At 43.3% G+C, this 18,661-nt stretch overlaps 1 protein-coding gene across 1 annotated transcript; it reads left to right on the forward strand.

Moving 5' to 3' along the window:
• Positions 1–163: 163 nt before the first annotated feature.
• On the forward strand, positions 164–14,386 carry LOC121620110 (palmitoyltransferase ZDHHC18-B-like). Its single transcript, XM_041956059.1, has 9 exons — positions 164–964; positions 1,642–1,802; positions 3,927–4,076; positions 4,308–4,445; positions 4,882–4,933; positions 6,484–6,586; positions 6,818–6,927; positions 8,410–8,512; positions 11,922–14,386. The coding sequence occupies exons 1-9, from the start codon at positions 714–716 to the stop codon at positions 12,276–12,278; spliced, it is 1,425 nt and encodes a 474-aa protein (XP_041811993.1). The 5' UTR covers positions 164–713; the 3' UTR covers positions 12,279–14,386.
• Positions 14,387–18,661: the final 4,275 nt, after the last annotated feature.

The following is an 18,661-nucleotide window of genomic DNA, read 5'->3' on the forward strand; positions in this document are numbered from 1 at the left end:
AGTGCCAGACGTATCCCAAAACAATATGTAGCCATTGAGTTTTTATGACTGCCATTATCATCAAAAATATAATCTAAAATTTGATATTTATTTCGAAATAACATTAACCGGAAATACACCTTTCTTTGTGTTAAGTTTGACATCGGCTAATTTAGCCGGATACTTCGCTTTATGGCAACATAGCCATTTAATACGAGTCACGAATGTGTGAGGGCTCTTGGTAGGAGCGCAGTATGCATCAATAATTATGAAGTTTTAGTGCTACTTTTAATTTATGCATATAGGACCTCAGGAGACTAGCTAAAAGGTTAGCTGATCTGTGCAGGCTAACAAGCTAGCAGCGGTACTTTGGGTTTACTGATGGGAAATAGTCCGCAGCTGCCTCAGTTGGCTGCTCTGAATGACACCGCTAACAAGCTAATGATGACCAGTGGTTCATCGTCTGAATTTGTGCGAAGTCTTTCTGGGAATGGACTTAAGAGGAATTAATGAAGAGGCATGGAAAGTAGCAAGGATGTCATTTCGAGCACCGGGTCTTTGTGTTATTTACAAATGAACACACATAGTGTAGGATTAGCTTGTTTTCTACGTGGATCGACGGCATTTGCACCGTCCAGCTGCCTCAAAGACGAGCGTCGGTGATGCTGCCGATCGTTGGTCAAATGCCCTGGTTGTGCGAATTGGGACAGAGCACCCAAACTATATAATAAACCATGAAAAACTGCGAGTATCAGCAGATCGACCCGCAGGCACTTCCGACTCCAACACCGACCCCTCCACCTCGTCATGGAAGCGACAGTGACAAGAGAGAGGAGCCGAGGAGACCGAGGAGAAAGTGGGAAGTTTTCCCCGGAAAGAATCGCTTCTACTGCGATGGACGGATCATCGTGGCGCGACAGAGCGGGGTCCTGCCCCTCACTCTGGGCCTCATTCTCGTCACAAGTGGATTATTCTTTATATTTGAGTGAGTTCGTGTTTCATATTGGCTCTACGATTGTCTCTCATCACCTGCGAGGTCAGTCTTCTGGCGACAATGGTATGAATACATAAGACGTTTCAGTTTCCACCACAAAGCGAGGCAAACCAGCTCTGTAAATTGTGATTTTTGTTGAACTGACTCCTGTCAGGTGTATCAGATCCAAGCCGAACTGTAAAGCAGGTCCTAATGATGACTTAAAGGTCCTTATTCATGTTCTGCAAGAGCAGTTTCCTCACCAATACGCAGCTCAACTAAAAAAGGTCAGATTTCATAAAGTATTCTGGCAAGGTTTTACAAAAATGATCAAAAATCAGACCTCTATTTGTTCCATCATTTGGCCTTACAATGTGTGAATATATGTTTTGGTCGTACATTAAAATTTAGCTCATTCTTGCAGCTCTTAATGTGACATGATCGTTACTGTAACATAGTGCTTGAATATGACAGTGGCTTTCTTTGAAAAGTGTGTTCTCTCTCCAGAGATGCAGACGGTGATTAAAGGCACTGGATGTTAATTAGAATAGATCCCCTGGTGGGTGAAAAAAGTAGGCTCAGTTGTTGAGACAGGGCTTGTCTCCCCCCCGATCCTTTCCCAGCCTTTGATATGCTCAGCGTGTCTCGGTGATCATCCTCTCTCTGTGTGTGACTGCTCCATATCACAGCTGTCCCTTCCTGGTCAAACACCTGACCAGCTGCATACCTGTTATTGGAGGAGGCCTCTTTATCTTTGTGGTCATCACCTTGCTCCAGACCAGCTTCACTGACCCTGGCATCCTGCCGAGAGCAACTCCAGATGAGGCTGCTGACATTGAGAAACAGATTGGTAAGGGCCAACTCGGTCATGAATGGAATCAGAGCTATATGGATGTCTCACGTGCTTTTGACTTTGATATCCAGTATCATAAAATAGTAGCTTTTAAACGACCGGTGTGTAGGATTTAGTGATTTGTAGCGGTGAGGTTGCAGACTGCAACCAATTGAATACCCCTTGCTTCACCCTCACCTACAGCCGCCGCTAAAAATGCCAGCGTTTAGTTTGTCCATTCTTGGCCACAATAGAAAACATGGCTGTAAAACATGGAAGAAAACCTGCTCCCTCCCTAGATATAAAGAGCTCATTCTAAGGTGATGAAAATACTATTCTTATTTTCAGGTTGTTATACATGAATAAAAACACATATATGAAAATTATATTCCATTTCCGCTTATACATCCCTGTATATCCTACACACTGCACCTTTAAGTGGTCACGTTTTCCCCCCAGACTGGTTTTCTGCCAGTTTGTGGAACTGAATTTCAACCGAGCTAGAAATCTCAATGCGGCCCAACACTGCTTAAGCTCAGCTCATTTCTTTCTAAGTTACCCTCCGCTCAGTGGCATTCAATCATGTTGGGCTTCAAGGATGTGCTATTTGTGGCACTGTCATAAGAGCTTTCACACTGTATGTTTTGCTTCAGAGCCCAATTCACGGTTGAGAATGAAAGGCATTGTTCTGCTGGCGCCGGCCGTTTTCCTCTGAAACTGAACCACAAAGCAAGTTCTAATTGAACAGTCACCAGTCATTCTGCTGCCAGTTCATTTTAATGATGATGAAACCTCTGACACACAAAAGGTCCTCAGTAGATTTTTATTGAAATACCTTTTTTGCCATGTGTAATGAATGTCGGTTGGCAGCCATTCGAAAGAAATGTGTCCTGTTGACCTCTAAAGTTTGGACTGGAAGGTTTATCTCTCAGTCTGTCCTCTTTTCACCACCGTTCTGTTCACAGTGGTCCTTCAGTTAGCTTCACGGTCAGGTTTAAGTCTTGCCAACAGAATCTTTGTTTTTCATGTGCCATGCTTCAGTTTAATGACCTTGTGCCTCATGAACAGTATAAAGTGTGCACCTACTGTGCTAAAAGGTTGTGTGTGCTGGTTTTCATGCACACGAGGGATGTATAAAAGTGAACATGACATGAGAATGTGCAGCCTGTCCCACAAACTCTTGTCTGGCTGTCAGTCGGTGGCGGCAAACTACAAATTACTGAGACTTGACAAATGTTTCCACTCCAGTTACTGTGCTGCGTGCAAGATGCAGTCTTCAAAAAACCATAGTTATGTCCATAATAGTTTGATCATTTATGTGGATAAAGTTTTAACACCAGAAAGGCCAAAACCCAACCGGCAGCATCATTTCCAATTTATATTTCCCCACAATTAAAGGAGGAAAATGCTATTTCCCCCCTTGTCATATATATGAGGATGTGAAATGAAGAAAACTACTCAGGAAACCGATACAGGCACGGCTCTCTGAATCATCTATATCACTTTGATGTCAGACCATTATTATTTGTTTTTTTTAATTTTGGCCCTTGTACAGGTCTCCAAGCTGGCAGCATTGACTGCTATTGTGACACTCCATCAAGTTACTGTTCCTGGAGGACATTTTTGAATCATGAGGCCCCTTTAGTATCTAAAGCTGGCTTCATGTGCACCTTATTAACTCCTACTCACGACCAAAGTTTAGGCAGTGGTGATGTAAGATGTTATATTACCCAACTGTACTGCTGTTGTTCCAGCTATTTTTGAAACAGTCTCTGACATAAGTATTGCATATTTACCTACTGCTCCATCTGCAAGGAAATGATTCGGGCATTTAGTTTGACTGGGTATGCTCTGGACAGGTGCCTTAGACTCAATTTAATTACTGATCCCATTTAAAAGTTCAGCAGTTTAAGTCAGATTGAGCTCTGTGCAAAGCTAATTAGAGCGAGTCAGTTCACAACTCGGAGTGAACGTGTCTCACCCTGGACCATGGGTGTGCAGGGGCTGGCTTTATAGCAAGTCATTTCAAGAATAGACGAAAAGACAAGGCCAGTGTTTAGATGTCAGACCATCATCACTGAAGATCAGTTGATCAGTGCATCCAATGAATGTTGTTTCTCTTTATTGTCCTCTCCTCTGTAGACAACTCTGGAAACACCAGCTATCGGCCTCCACCGCGCACCAAGGAAGTCCTCATCAACCAGCAGGTGGTGAAGCTCAAATACTGCTTCACCTGCAAGATGTTCCGGCCTCCGCGCACCTCCCACTGCAGCCTGTGTGACAACTGTGTGGGTGAGCTGTGGACACCCAGCGACACGCTGACATTTACCAGTGATAAATAATGAAGAGAGCTTTCATAGGGCTACAGTTCACAGTGTTGCATTACTCTAGTTCAGCCTGGACTGACGTTAGGGTCATCAGCGTAGTTCCCAAACTGCTGAAGTATTTTAAAATTGAAATTGAAATGAAAATGTCAGCAGTTTCACTTATTGTTAATTGTCCATTGTTGCGTTTCTCTTTCAGAACGATTCGACCATCACTGTCCTTGGGTGGGGAACTGTGTGGGAAAACGCAACTACCGTTTCTTCTACACCTTCATCGTGTCGCTCTCCTTCCTGACGGCGTTCATCTTCGGCTGTGTGACCACACATCTAGCCCTGAGTAGGTGTTTTTTGCTGTTTCACAGGTGCTGAAAAGCAGTCAGGCTCATGCTGATAGTAACTGCTAACACACCTGGCTCAAACAGCGCCTGCCAGTAGCGGCTAGTGTTTGTTTTGTCTGGCTTGCCAGATGGGCGAGGTTTACCACATCAGGGCAGTTTACGTGTCTGATAAGAAAAATACACAGAAGGCTTTTTTGTTTTGTCTGGCATGCTTTAGTCATTCCCATTTGAGCACTCAAATAGCCCTGCTTACTAAAAGGCAAGGATAAAATGATCATATTTTAGCCTGACTCTGGTATTACCGCTCCCACATCAAGAAAATTGACTGCAACTGTTGGTTTGGGAATCCCAACCTGACCACACGCCTTTTCTCTTCAGTGGACTTTGAAACACTCTTTGAGTCTCGTGTCAGCGTTCTTCTTTCCTCTCTTTCAGGGGCTCAGGGTGGAAAAGGCCTGGTGTTCGCTCTGCAGGAGAGTCCAGGCAGATATCCTTTAATCACAAATGCTTTAAAGATTTCTTGAGCAAGAGAGCACTTTCAGTGAGTATGATTTATTTACCACCCCCCCTCTCCAATATACTGAGGCCAGTTGCACCAACACATCTCACGCCTGGTCTTAAGATAAGTCAGTTTTACATTGGCATTCTGAGTCCAAGCTAATAGCTGCACCAGTTGCACCATCTAGGTTTAAGCCGTCTTCTTGCAGAGACTGGTTGTAAATCTAGTCTTATTAATACAGATATATAGTCTGCATTGGCTACATAACACAAATGTTTTTTCTTAATGCATTAGCTAACATAAGAGCCTATAGTTCTGTTCTGGATTAAAATTAGAGATTGAGCAAACTTGTACAAGACGCCCTTATAGATACCTTCTATCCTGTGCCATGCACACTCAAAGAGACGTGTTATTCAGCAGAACTGTGTAGAAAATTGAAGCAATAAAGGTGGCGGATAAATGATCTTCATTAAGAAATAAGTGTGTGCAACGGTTTGTGTGTACACTGCTCTGTCCAGCTGACTTTTATGTGCCGTTAATGAGGCGCATCATTTATTGAGAGGTGGAGTAGCCAACATGCTGGGACAAATGGACACAATCTTTTATACATAAAGAAAAAGCTTACTAATATATAACATTTGCTGAATTTAGAAGAAGGCCCAGATAATTAATAATTGTCCTGAACAGTGTTTCACAAAGCATCTAAAGTTTATCCTTATCTCAACACCTCACAAAATTGCAGTATATTTTAAGGGAGTCTGGGGACTTACAGTATATCAGTTACTGTTTAGTGTGTTTGTAAAATTTGACATGTTAACTCTCAATAAAATGCTGTCTTCTTTCACGAATTTAGTTTAAATTGAGGAAATCAGATGAAACTGTGTGTTCAAACAGCTGCTAAATGTTGGCTGGGAAGATGCATGTTGGCACAGAATAGCCGACAGGCTGGTACAGCGACGCTGCTATAAACTGAGAGAAACAACTTGATGTTTTGCATTTAATGCTGAAATTATATGAAGCCACAAATGATGAAGAATTTGCTGTAGCTGTCAATGTCAACAACTCTCAAAATTTTACGATTCTTTTTTAAGGGAGTCTGGTGATATTGCAGTTCCTAGTACTGTGTCATCTATTTTATCTCAACAATCGTTCATGCCCTCCGTTACGTCTCTGCAAGTCGACTGCTTCTTATTTATTATCCCGTCGGACTGCTCTGCAGCCAGTGTTTTTTGTGCTGGCTGTAAAGCTCTATTAATTGTCTTATCTCAACTGTCAGTGAAATTTTCAACGATACAATGTATCCTAGCAACGCACACTGCCAGGCAGCAGCCATAGTTCTGTGGGCATTCACGTGGACGTGCATGGCTAACACCAGGCATAGTTAAGGCGAGGCATAAGTTTGGTTGGTCCAGCCAATGTAGGGTCGATTCTGAAGACTTTTCTCAACAAAGAACAAACCGACTTCAGTTTGGACCAGGCTTAGTAAAGACCAGCAGGTGCAAGCCATTCCTGATGTTCTCCTTGACCCAGCCTTTCACTGCAGTGGAGCTGGTGATATGTTTCTTCTCAGTCTGGTCCATCTTGGGCCTCTCAGGCTTCCACACATACCTGGTCGCTTCCAACTTGACCACGAATGAAGACGTGAGTACGGTCTTGAGTTGCAATATCTGGTGGTACAATAAGAAAATAATAATTTGCAATTAGGAAAGCATCTCTTGGCAAGTGTTCTCCAACATTTTGTGACATTTTGTGGAGTTAATGAAAACTTCCAAATAAGGTCAAGGACTTTGCATGCAGAAATGAAACATAAGTCGATATAAAAACTGAACTGTTGCACATGAAATGGATTTTTATGTATCTTGTGTGTTCCAGATTAAAGGCTCCTGGTCAGGGAAGAGTGGAGAAAATGTCACCAACCCGTACAGTCATAAAAACATCTTTGTCAACTGTTGTACTATGCTCTGTGGACCCATGCCACCCAGGTAAGACTTGAACCTCACATACTGTACCGAGTGCTAAAGGAGTCCATGCATGATTAAGAACATAAAGACAGTCAGGTAGCATTAGCTTGTCTCATCCAGACTCATGCAGGTAGATAGCATATTTCTGTTTTCCTTTACAAAAGCAGACCGCCTTGTATGTCGCGTCATGTCATATTTATGTCTGCAGGCTTTTCTCAACTATTGTTAAGACTAATAGATTATTATTTGAAAATATGTTTAAATCGTTGAACTTTTGAGCAGTCAGTCATTAAGCCCCAGCCTACTTCTGCGATAGGGATTAAAAATGCATCGACTGTGCTTTCATCAGAGCGGTGCGGTGAGAATGAAGCTGTGATACAAACTGACACATTCAGGCACTAGCTGTTGTTACTGTGATGCAACCACGGCCTCCATGTCTTGACATCCTCTGGCTCTAAATATAACATTCATAACTGGCTGCAGTGGACACTCAGAGGAACCATTAGGGCCGCATGATAATGTGCAATACACGCATCGCAGGACGTGGAATGTCAAGTAAAGCAAAACACGTCATGCTCCAGCTCTTTTTTTGCTTATTGGTACAAAAAGAAAACTCTCTGTGACTAATCTACAAGAGAGGTCTGTCTAATATAAGATCATATACTCCTATGCCAGGGTTTGCTGCCAGTGACTGACATGCAGACTCATGCATGCACACAAACTATTAGCATGTCTCGGAGCCGCCAGTGTTTTTTGGCCGGCTTCATCCCCTGCATCAGATCGCGTTATAAAGTCCACGTCACTGTAGCCAAGTTGTGCTAAAACATAAGCCTGCTCTCTGTGTCACAGGGAGGAATAATCAGGTGTTTGTGTGCATTTGAAGGCTTTGGAGTTGTCTGTGTTCTTGCGGTTGGGAACTCTGTGGAACTGAACCGGTTTGGGATTGTGGGGAAAACAAAACCGACCTTGTAGCAACTGAATTCTGAGGCTTTAACCATCACACACACACACACACACACACTCACATACACACCAATATTGCTTTGCTTGCTTGGTTTAATACATTTGTTGAAAACTCAACTGTCAGTTGTTGTTTTTTTTTTCATATATCGTGCAGTCGTGGTAACCACAACAGTTCTAGATTCTGTTGGCACTGCCAAGTGTAACCCAAAGCCAGGGACACATTTGATGAATCAACCAGTCAGTATTTTGCATTTGGCAAGTTTAAGAATGAATCCATTATTAAAATTGTTGTCGCTACATGTTTTTGTTGGGCTCTAACCCTTACCTCATTGACTTAAATTCAGCAAAATTAACCATAAATACTTAGTTGAACTTGCTCCTCAACCCACGTATGCAGTCTTATTTTGAAAGACGCATGTATCGGAGTTGCCTATACTTGCTTAAGGGAAAAATGTGTAGTTCTGAGTTTCTTTCTGCGAAGTGGAGACCCAAGAGCACGAACACCCGATGACTGATCTTCCTTGTTTCTGCCTTTTTCAGCCTGATCGACAGACGAGGCTTCCTGCCGGCGGATGAATCCGTCCAGACAGCCGGCACGGACATTGAGCTGCCCACTCTGGCCACTAAAAGCGAGATAAACGTGGTAGGAGGATCTTCCCAGCTGGCTTTTGGCTTGCAGGAATCCCCCTCTCCTGTGCCTGCACCCCCCAACTCCCACCAAAACTCTTCCTCTGCCTGACAGAAGCCTTGTTGCCTGCATCTGTCTGCTGCCTGTTGTTGACTGTTGTGTACGGGTTAATCCCTACTTACACTGAATTTACACTACAGTCAGAGGTTCACATATCAAATAGATCAATTTAGTGCACACTGGCAATATTTGAAATAGTTTTTTTTTGCTCAGTCTCATGTCTGCGTGTTAAAAGCTACTCTATTGACTTTTGCTGAGCAGCAGCTTTCAATGGTGCCATAATGTAAATGCTCAAACACAGCAGACTGACTCAGTTATGTCAGTCATGCAGCAATATCTATTTAGGTTTGCTAATATTAGCCAAAACGAGCCACTGGTCATAACAGGCCAAGTCAGGCTGCAGCAGCGAACCCCTGAGTGTGTTGATTTGAGCGCTGGTGGGATCAATCGCCTCTGATTTCATCTTGTTCAGTATGAGGGAAACAGTGTGGCAGTGTTTAGCCATGCTAAGTGTAAAAACCCACCCACAGCGTCAACACCTCTGAAGCTCACACATTTCTTGCCATTGTATGTGGAGCTGTTGTGCTGGACCTAAACTTTTTGAAACTTTTGGTCAAAAAACACGGAACTCGCCCCAAAATTGTCCTTTTCGACGTTTCTGTTTATGTTTGGGGTATACAGCGGCGTCTGCGCTGTATACATATACATGCACGCAGACGTCTTTGTGCTAAGCTAAGCGGCAGCTAGCAGCAGCTTCACATTTAGCGTGCAGACATGAGAGTGATGTCAGTCCTTTCTGCTCTCTCTGGGGTCTCTCTAGTCTCATGAGTTGGGCACTAGCAGCTTTGTCATTTATACCTTATTAAAATTAACAAATTATTTTTCTTTTGACATAAGCAACAGAGACACTATGCACTATATCTATTTATATTTTTACCTCAGTCTACACCTCAGTATTTTGCTCCTGTGCAGCATGTTGACTCAGGGTCTTTCATTAGTAGGAGGAGAGCAGGAGTTGTAAGAAGTGAAGGCTTGTCGGCCTCCTCACAGAGCTCCTCTCTTGTTCTCTCTGACAGCCAGGGATACAGAAGGACGCCTGGAAAGTTGTACAGCAACTTTGTTTACAAGGTGCTACTGCACTTCAGTCTGAGCCGCAGTAGTAGAGTAGCTGCTGTTTGGCATTTTGGAAGACAAACAGCTCTTTTTTTTTGTTTACGCCAAAATCACAAGAGAGCCATAAACCTGTTTAATTTGTGTGTGCGGAATAAACTGAGAGCCGGTTGAAGCTGTCGCTTCCAGGCTCAAATCTATTTTGTGTGTGTAAACTAAGTGTGTAAAAATAGTCTGAATTTAGTTGGTGCACTGGTCAAGCTGTGAGGAAATCTGTCTCTGCACCAACAGTCCGATGTTTTTTCTCTGTGTTGGTTCACTTTCTCCTGTCTCATGTTAACGGTCGGATTTGTCTGCGTATAAAAGATCAAAGTGCCAGATTACTAATGGCACATCAAGCCATGCGTTTCCCACTTGTTTCCCTTCATGCCATTATTCCATTTTTTTTCTTTTGTTTGATTTTGCCATTGATTTTTATACATATTTCTATTTTGTCAGTATCTGAAATGTAAAAATGGAATAAAACATTCATTTTTGTCTATGCAATTCATCACCCGTGTGTCCTAATTTTTCCCTGTTTTGTTTTACACATTGGAGTATAAGTGTATTTTCCATGGGTAGAGAAGCTCTCAGTAGGCCGTCATTGTGTCGGCAGGCTCCCCTCGTGTCTGTCCACCCAGTCCTAACTTGCTGTTCTGTGTGTGGTTTGTCTCTGTGCCTCTGTCCTGCCACCCACACTAGGAGGAGAAATGTCTAGACTTTGCTGTGTCCTGCACTGGCTGAGTAGCCACTGTTAGCGCAGGAAAAGCCATGCTTGAGCTTGGTAAGCCTGTTTAGAGAAAGGGAAAGCGAGTGCAGCCTCTGTGCCCGCCGCTGTGTCTGCATGTCCTCCCGGCTTGCTGCTGCACTGCTGCACGGCTGCACGGCTTTACTCACACGCTGCCATGTTGAATACATAGCATAGTACATAATTTAACACAATACAGGGAGTACTGTATGTAGAATTAATTCACAATGTGCAATGTGTAGGTATTGCTCAAACAATTCCACTAGACTGTCAGTATTATCTTTAAATTTGACCCTACATGCCACAGATTTGCCAAAATTTGGTTTTACTCCAATAAGTTGTTCTATAAGCAGCTCCATATTGGGAAGCACAAATTGGAAAGTGTTGTGGGGACAGCCAGGCTGCACTGAACTGGAATTAAAGCATTGCTGCCTTCTGAACTTCAGCTTATAGAGCTTTTCACACAGTGAACTGTCAGTTTTTCAGCCTTCAACAGTTAATGTTTTAAATTAGAATGAAAAAAAATATCTCCCAAGGCTTTATGCTCTGGAGGTTCATCCATTATTCATACCCTGAGCGTGTTACAGCTTCAAGGCCGAGGACATTTGAAACTTAATTTAGGCAAAAAGCATTTAAAGCTGCATTTATCAATATATTTTTGTTAACAACGGCTCAATTTTGCTGCACTGTCGCGGCACAATAATTTCTATTCTGTTGAAGTTTATTATAATGTTAACTTTTACTTTGTTTTAATCATTTTAAATCCTACTTGTGTGTCTATTTTCTTTTTGTAGTGCGTATCTTCTGTAATATTTTCTCTTAATGTCTTATGTGAAGCTCTGTGAATTGCCCTCTTACTGAAAGGTGCAGTACAAATACCTTTCCCTTGCCTCACAAACTGCAGTACAAAACAAACCCTGATGGCACCTGTTAGTCAACATGCTCACTACGGCAAGCTTGTTTGTAGGTGATCATATGTGAATGTTGTGTTTGCAGCTCGTGAACAGCCTGTAAGCTCTGCTCTTCAGGATACACAGCTGGGTTGCATCATGGGACATGTAGGATCCAGTGCTTTTGTTTTTGGAGCTTGAGACATATTAGGGAGAAAAAGTCGGGATATCTCAACATCTGCTGCTCTAGATTTGGTCATTTTTTTAAAATCTGTCTCTTCCAAGAGCCCAAAATTTATAAAAGTACAAGACCAAATTATTCTCTGATGTGAGCCAAACATCTATCAAATATGATTGGGGAGGTCTGATGTGCACCTCCATGCAGATCTATGGCATGAAACACTTGTGATCTCTTGCTTGGGACCACTCGTGTGACCTGCTTGCACCCCCAGCTTGCACAGCTGTAGCTGAATTCACTGAGGTGATTTAGCATGCTGCTGTATGAACTGTTAACCTCACTGCTTTGTCTCATTAGTTCTGGTCTTTTCCCCCCCTCCTCTCTCCTGTGCCTCCCCAGTGCACACAGGGAACTAAAGGTCTGCTGGAGTCGGCCACTCGCTCCCCGCTCCTTTCCGCCTCATGTCCTCAGGGGAAACCTCAGACGGCTCATACCTGCCCAGACAACAGCCCCGCCGTGAACTTTGACCCCTCACCGGAGCTCTCCACGAGCTGCGGGGTGCGCCATACCGCTAGCTCCCAAGGGGACACCTCTCCGCCGCGTCATGCCAAGAGTCGGTCAAAAAAAAGCAAACAAGCGGCTTTGCATATTCCCAACCCCGCCTTCGATGTCCCCGTGTCCCCTACCTCTCCAGACGCTGGCCCCAGCTCCACAGCCAGGGGCCACAAAGGTGCCAGCTTCTCCCCTTTGCACTGACTGACTGGAATGACAGCTTTCTCAAGTGAAAACACACATTGTTTCAAGCTTGCATGCTGTGACACAGTCAGATACAAGTGGTATGAAATCAAAATTTTCTTTACTGTTTGTTGGTTCTCTGAAAGTCAAGGTCGAGCCATCGTGTCCGAGGATGACAATCACAAAGATGTGGAATCGTGTGATCAGTTTGCAGTGGAAATATGAACACTAAAGCAGAGGGGGCCAAGATTATTTTGGCTGTAAGGGATGAAAAGCACACGATACGATGACATTTGTAAGTTGGAGGCAGTGGTGTTCTGATAGAGCCATATGTCTTTCTGATGATTCTCATGTCAAACATGAATATTACCAGCATGTCACGTCCATCAAATATTATGAAATAGCAGCTTTGACGTGCGAGGTGGACAAATTTTGGTTTCTTGAAAAGCTTTGAGAGCTAAAGGTCAGGATTGGTATGCATCTGCAAGGAAAAAAGTTGCTCTCAAAGGGAAAGTCCATCCCAAATCTACAATTCACATGTCATTTCTATAGCTTTGTAGAGCTCAGTCTGTAGTGCGAACTCAGGCCAGTTTCTCCAGAAGCTGAACAACAAAGAGGCACTTTGCACTGATGGTGTCTGGTTGAGGCATATAGGCACTGAATAATGGAACAAGTCATGTTAAGTCAACGGCAGCTAGGGAGAGCTTTAAAGGATATGGAGATATCTTGAGATCCATATCTGAAAGCTGCATGTTCAAACTCTTCTGGATGTACAGATGGGCGACTAAAGGAAAAATACCTCGTAAAAAATTCAGAAGAGCACCTTCTGTGCTCCTTGCCATAAATTGTCCTACTCTGTGGAAGTTGCTGGAGGGATGAACACCAGGCTGAATTACCAACTGGACGTCAAACTTTCAGGAAGCCCTTGTTAACTGTATGGCAGCTAGTTTGAGGGGATTTGATTAATACAGGGGCCAAAGGGTCCCTCTTGCCCTGGGCCCTTTAGCACGTTAAATCTGGCCCTGGATGGAAAGCACTGTCTAACACAAATTTCCAGTAGGTGTTCAGTTGGGTTGAGATTTAGTGACTATGAGGACCCTGGCACAAAAGTCACATCATTTTCAAGCCTCTGCATTTTTTTTATGCTTCTACACACATTTATTTTAGTTTTCCTTCATCACACACCTGTAATATCTCAGACAAAGATACACGAGCCCATTGAGTTCAGTCAGTTATTCATTATAATTGAACCAACCCCCCAAAAATCACATGTGACGTCATCATCACAGCCTTCCTCGTCTGAAGGTGTACTATCCAGAAGTTTGAAACTGCACGTGTGAATTCTGTCTTTGTGTGGACTTTCCCTTTAACTTTGCTCCAACAGCACAGCGAGCCAAGCGTGTGTCAGGTGGATCGTTGTGTGTTTGTGCTGTGTAAATGGCAGTGAATGCAACTGCATGACAATGACTAGAGATGTATTTTATGGTATTTTTGTTTATTTATATCCATTCAAATATCGGATTATACACCTGAGAGTTCCTATACCACTTTTTATTTGTGAGAAGCTGTGATTTGGATTCCTGAATATAGCTGTGTACCTGAGCTGAAGCAGTGTTGTTCATTGCCTGTGCTGCACCACCTCCTGCTTGTGTTATCAGTAACGTTACACAATGATTTAAGGCTCCTTTTCAAATGTCCCACTTTGTATCAGCAACAGCAATACCTGCTCTCTCCTCCTTAAAACTGTTTTACTTTGTGCGCTAAGACAAATCTGAGAAGGTCTATGTGAACGGTGGCTGTGTCGGTCTGTTCTCTGGTGGAAGTAGGGGTTAGATATTCAATATGCAAGTTCTGTGTGTCATGAATCATGTTTATCCACATTGTAACCTGATGGCAATAGCTGCACAAAAATGCAACGAACCCAACGATCATCTCCATGCACTGAAATGTAGGCACACACACACGCACTGTTTGTCTGTAGTTCACCTTAGGAGTGTTAATACTGAGTAGAGAAGCATCTCCTCGTGTCAGAAGTCATCCCAACACCTCGTAGATGTCGCTGAGAGCGAGCGAAGCGGTGCATTTCTGAGCAGAAAAACACTGTACTGTATTTGTTCAAACTGTAAGGTTACTGAAGGCAACACTCCTGTCAAAATAAAGGAAAAGGAAAATAAAGTCCAGTGAATTGAGGCGGCTCAGTTTGTTTCTATGCCACTGAAGTGCTGCTGTTGACCACTAGATGACAGTGATGACCTACAAACAGGGAGCAGACACTCACACTCAGCCAGCATGAGCTCTACAGATGGAGTTGCAGGCACTTTCTAGCGCCTTCCTCCTCTCGCTCCGCCTCACAGTTGTTCTCCGGTGACTTTGTTTCTCTTTCTCTTCCTCTCCTCCTTTGTAATTACTGGTAAATGAAAGTGACGAGAAAACACTGAGCGCTTTTAACATTTGGGTTTATTCGCCCCGCCGTAGACTGAAACCTGATGAAACAGTGCCTGAAAGCAGAACTGTCCTCTGAGAGCAGACAGGTGTTTTGAAGTGGAGTGAAGTGGTCATTTCAGGCTGGAGAGATGGACATGTGACCATTTGGTTTCCGATCTGAACTCTTCAGCAGACTGCGAAGCTGTAGTTGAAGGAAGTGAAAGCTTGCTTTCTCACCTTTGTTAGCAGCTTTCACTGACCAGCATCACCTGCGTAGGTGCTTCCTGTTGTTAACGACCCTGAAGAGTTTAACTCTTAAACACCCAAATAATCTTCATCCAAACTGTGTGGATGGGGTTTGATTACAATTGATTATTATTATTATATCTCCCTGGCAACATAAAGAAACCCAACAACTGTCATCAGTTAATGCAGCACAGTAATAAACAATAAAAATGATTAAGAAAATAAGAAAAGCCATAAATAATATAATAATAAACAGTAAAATAAACACATGAATGATAAAGATAAAGATGATGATAAAATGATGGACTGTGATTCTGACTCTGATCTTGCTAAATCCTGATTGGTCCATGGAAATTCGTCACATCTCCGTTGTCTGACAGAGCCCTGCTCTGCCTTAGTGACGTTGCTTTTACTTGAACTGACATTTGATCCCACTTTCTGAGTCTGCAGTACATAAAGATGCTCGTTACCTCGCTACAAATCACAAACATCCATCCATCTGCCAGTGTTTGATATCTGCTTCTCCTCTGCGGGGTCGCAGGAAGGCTGGAGCCGATGCCTCTAACAGTGCGGTTCATTTTAAAATGCACTGTCCTCCTGACCCCTTGCGTGTCCTGCTGCCCTCCTGTGTATTATACAAATTGGATATTGGATTCCAAAGTAGCGGCCAGTCATTTGAATGGAAATTGCTTGCCAAGGGCATAAACCAAGTTCAAACACATTAGTTTGATTTCAGTCAAAGAATGCTGGTGGGACTTACATAGCACGTATAGCACGTGTAGCCTTCCAGCAGTAGAAATGCTTCCTAGATCGAATGGAATGAAAGCAGTTAATGTTCCATGTCCTGTTTACATTTCAATATTGCCAATGTGGTATCTTATTTAAACATAAATGTCAAGGTGAGCTGGAGCTCACGATCAGGTTACGAAATCTTCTGAAAGCACAGTCAGGGTCTATTGAATACGGTTTATGTCACTCACTGTGCGTTGCTTGCTGCATGTCATACTCATGCACGTCATTGCATTCCACCTTTCCTCTGATCTGCATTTGATCCCTGCAGTAAGAATGAGGACTGGCGAGATGTCACTACCCTTTTATTCTCCAGGTTGCCTGACAGGCTCGCTGTTTCCTGGCTGCGTGAGGCGAAATGTTTCATTGTCAGTTGTAAGCACATAACGTTTCCATTGTTATCATCACACGAGGTGCTGCCATTATCGGTGTTGTGTCCCTGAAGCAACTCTTTCTTTAGCAGCAGGCTGTTGAAAATCAAATAAGCTGTTTGTTGGTAGAACAGTTGACTTCTCGCTGTCTTTCTTGCTTTTCTGACTGTACCCTCCTGCCTAAATGCTCTAAAATTCACCTCTGTGATATCACAAAAGTTTTGCCAGCAGTGCTTTTCATTTTTTGTTGTACAAACTACTACCAGATGCTCCAGTTATCTGCTGCATCAGTGATCTGGAATGATATTGTGAAAGACTATTTTTGAGCCATAGTGTTAAAGCTGTAAGAAAATTACAGAAAATTAACACCCGACTCCGCAGATCCCCTCAGCTCTGTGAAGTTTTGTAGATACTTTTAGCTTTTTGATTTGGTTTGATGGACGGCAGCTCTCTTGGTTCACTCTTGCCGCTGTCATCAGTCTCATTTCCAGCTCCAGCTGGCAGCTGTTTTCAGTGAAACACTCTGATAAGCCCTCTGTGCACTCCCTACCCAGCATCATGATGGAAACGCACAGTTAGCCACTGGCTTGTGATGAAAGTAGCCTCGAACATTTAGTTTCTTAAAAACCAAGTATTTTTCTCAACAGTTGGTGGAGACCAAAACAGAGTTAAAAGGAGGGTAGATATTGGACTTACATTCTGAATGTTGCTGCTTGTTTTCCAGATATTCAGAAAGGCCACTATATGCTAACGTTTTAGCAGCAACAACTTTTTAAGGTATGTCAGATGTTGTTTTTAAAGTTCGTTCTGCTGCCCCCCAAGTAGCCAAAAATCCATTAATGTGTTAATGACGAGGTCACTGTATATTTTCTAACGGCTAATTTAACATATGACCTATGGGTAGCAGTTGAAGTTAGCCATTTGGCTAACGCTGGCACCCCTCATATGATGTCATGTATCACAACGTTTGTTTGTGTGGCTATGACTAAAACATGTGAATTTATCGTACTGTAAAGAAGACAAATCATATGAAGCACTAAAAACCAGCAGTATAATATCTTAACAGGTGTTTTTTTTTTTTTTTTTTTGCAGCTAACTGGTAGTTTACCTGTCTGTCTTACATGTGTGCAGCTGAAGGGGGAAGTGGGGCTTCCCCTCTCTCCATACAGTCCTAGGAATGTCAAGACAAATTAGGTTGCTCCAGGCCAAGAAAATGTTTAATTAGTTCCTTGGAAGAACAAATAAATGTTTATGGAGAACAGCCGCTTAACATTGCTGATCTCTCCCCTTCCTGCTCCCCTTGTCTGCTGTATATGGCTGTGTCATGAAAACACAGTGCTGTTGCCAAGGAGACCCCCCCCCCCAGCTTAATGAGCGGGGTTTTTTGTCTGTGCGTAAGGCTCCAGGTTAAAGCTTTTCATCACCCCTTACTGTGCATTCACCTCCTTGGCTCTGATAACATCTCATCAGATGCCGTGACCAACTCTCATTTAGTATAGGCTCTCTGCAGCAGTCGAAGTCAGGATCACAGGCAGGAATGGGAACGTTTCCAGAACTTGATCATGTCGTTATTTCTGGTTTCAGCTAACGTTCATCTGACATGGGCTGACTTTTCAAAGCCTTCATTTGTTCACTGAAAGCTTCCAGCAGAATAGAGTCTTTCAGTGTATAAAAACTGCTTGAAGACTATCGACCATCTAAAAATCTTGTTTTTCTGCAGTTGTTTCACTTCTCACCTTGCTCTAATGAGGAAGAAGTGTTCTCCGGGCTCTGGTCGGTAGGCTGTGACATCACTGTAGGGTGTGGTTACAGACACAGCAGAGCAGCGGTGATGGCTGCGGTGAGTGAAACACTGCATATCAGCCTGCTTTTAAGCATAAACCTTACTGGCTCAGGTGAGAGAGCTGATGTCTTTAATACTGACACTAATGTCTGATGAACCTCCGTTTGCTGTTGATTGGAATGGGTTAACCTGCCTTGTCTGACCTGCCGAACGGCCCAGGATGAGTTAATGCCTGATACTGTTCAGCTTGGTCTTAATGGGTCAACATGCATTTCTACAATAACTATAAGAGTACTAGATGGTTACTGTAGCGTAGACAGAAAAGAGGGCTGGATGGCTAAACTGGCACATAGAGAATTGTCTGTTAATACGTGCTGTCCCTGTCCTCACTGTGTCTTCCTCTGTGGTGTCTCCACAGTCCATGTTGCTGCTGTTGTCCAGCTGTGCTGCCACCCACGGTGAAACTCATCATATTTCTTTGTGAGGCCTCATACAAATTCCTTTCACATGCGACTAATCTCTTCGTCCTCTGGAGGACACTTTCTTTTGTAATGGTGCCTGAATTACTTTCAGATTTGGTGTGAAGTTCTTCCACTGCAGCAAAAGATTGCAGAGAGGAGGTCGGATGAATTCTTGGGCGCACAGAGCACTAGACTGACTCCAGGGCCTCCCATTCCTCGCTCGCACTTCAGGCCACTGCTGACTTTTTCAGCATGTTACAAGTACCACGGTCTTCCCTAATCAGAACCAAGTGTTTTAGATTCATCACTATCTTGTGACCCCAGTATTTA

Source organism: Chelmon rostratus, chromosome 16 (assembly GCF_017976325.1).
Source record: "Chelmon rostratus isolate fCheRos1 chromosome 16, fCheRos1.pri, whole genome shotgun sequence".
In the NCBI taxonomy this organism is placed as follows: Eukaryota; Metazoa; Chordata; class Actinopteri; order Chaetodontiformes; family Chaetodontidae; genus Chelmon; species Chelmon rostratus.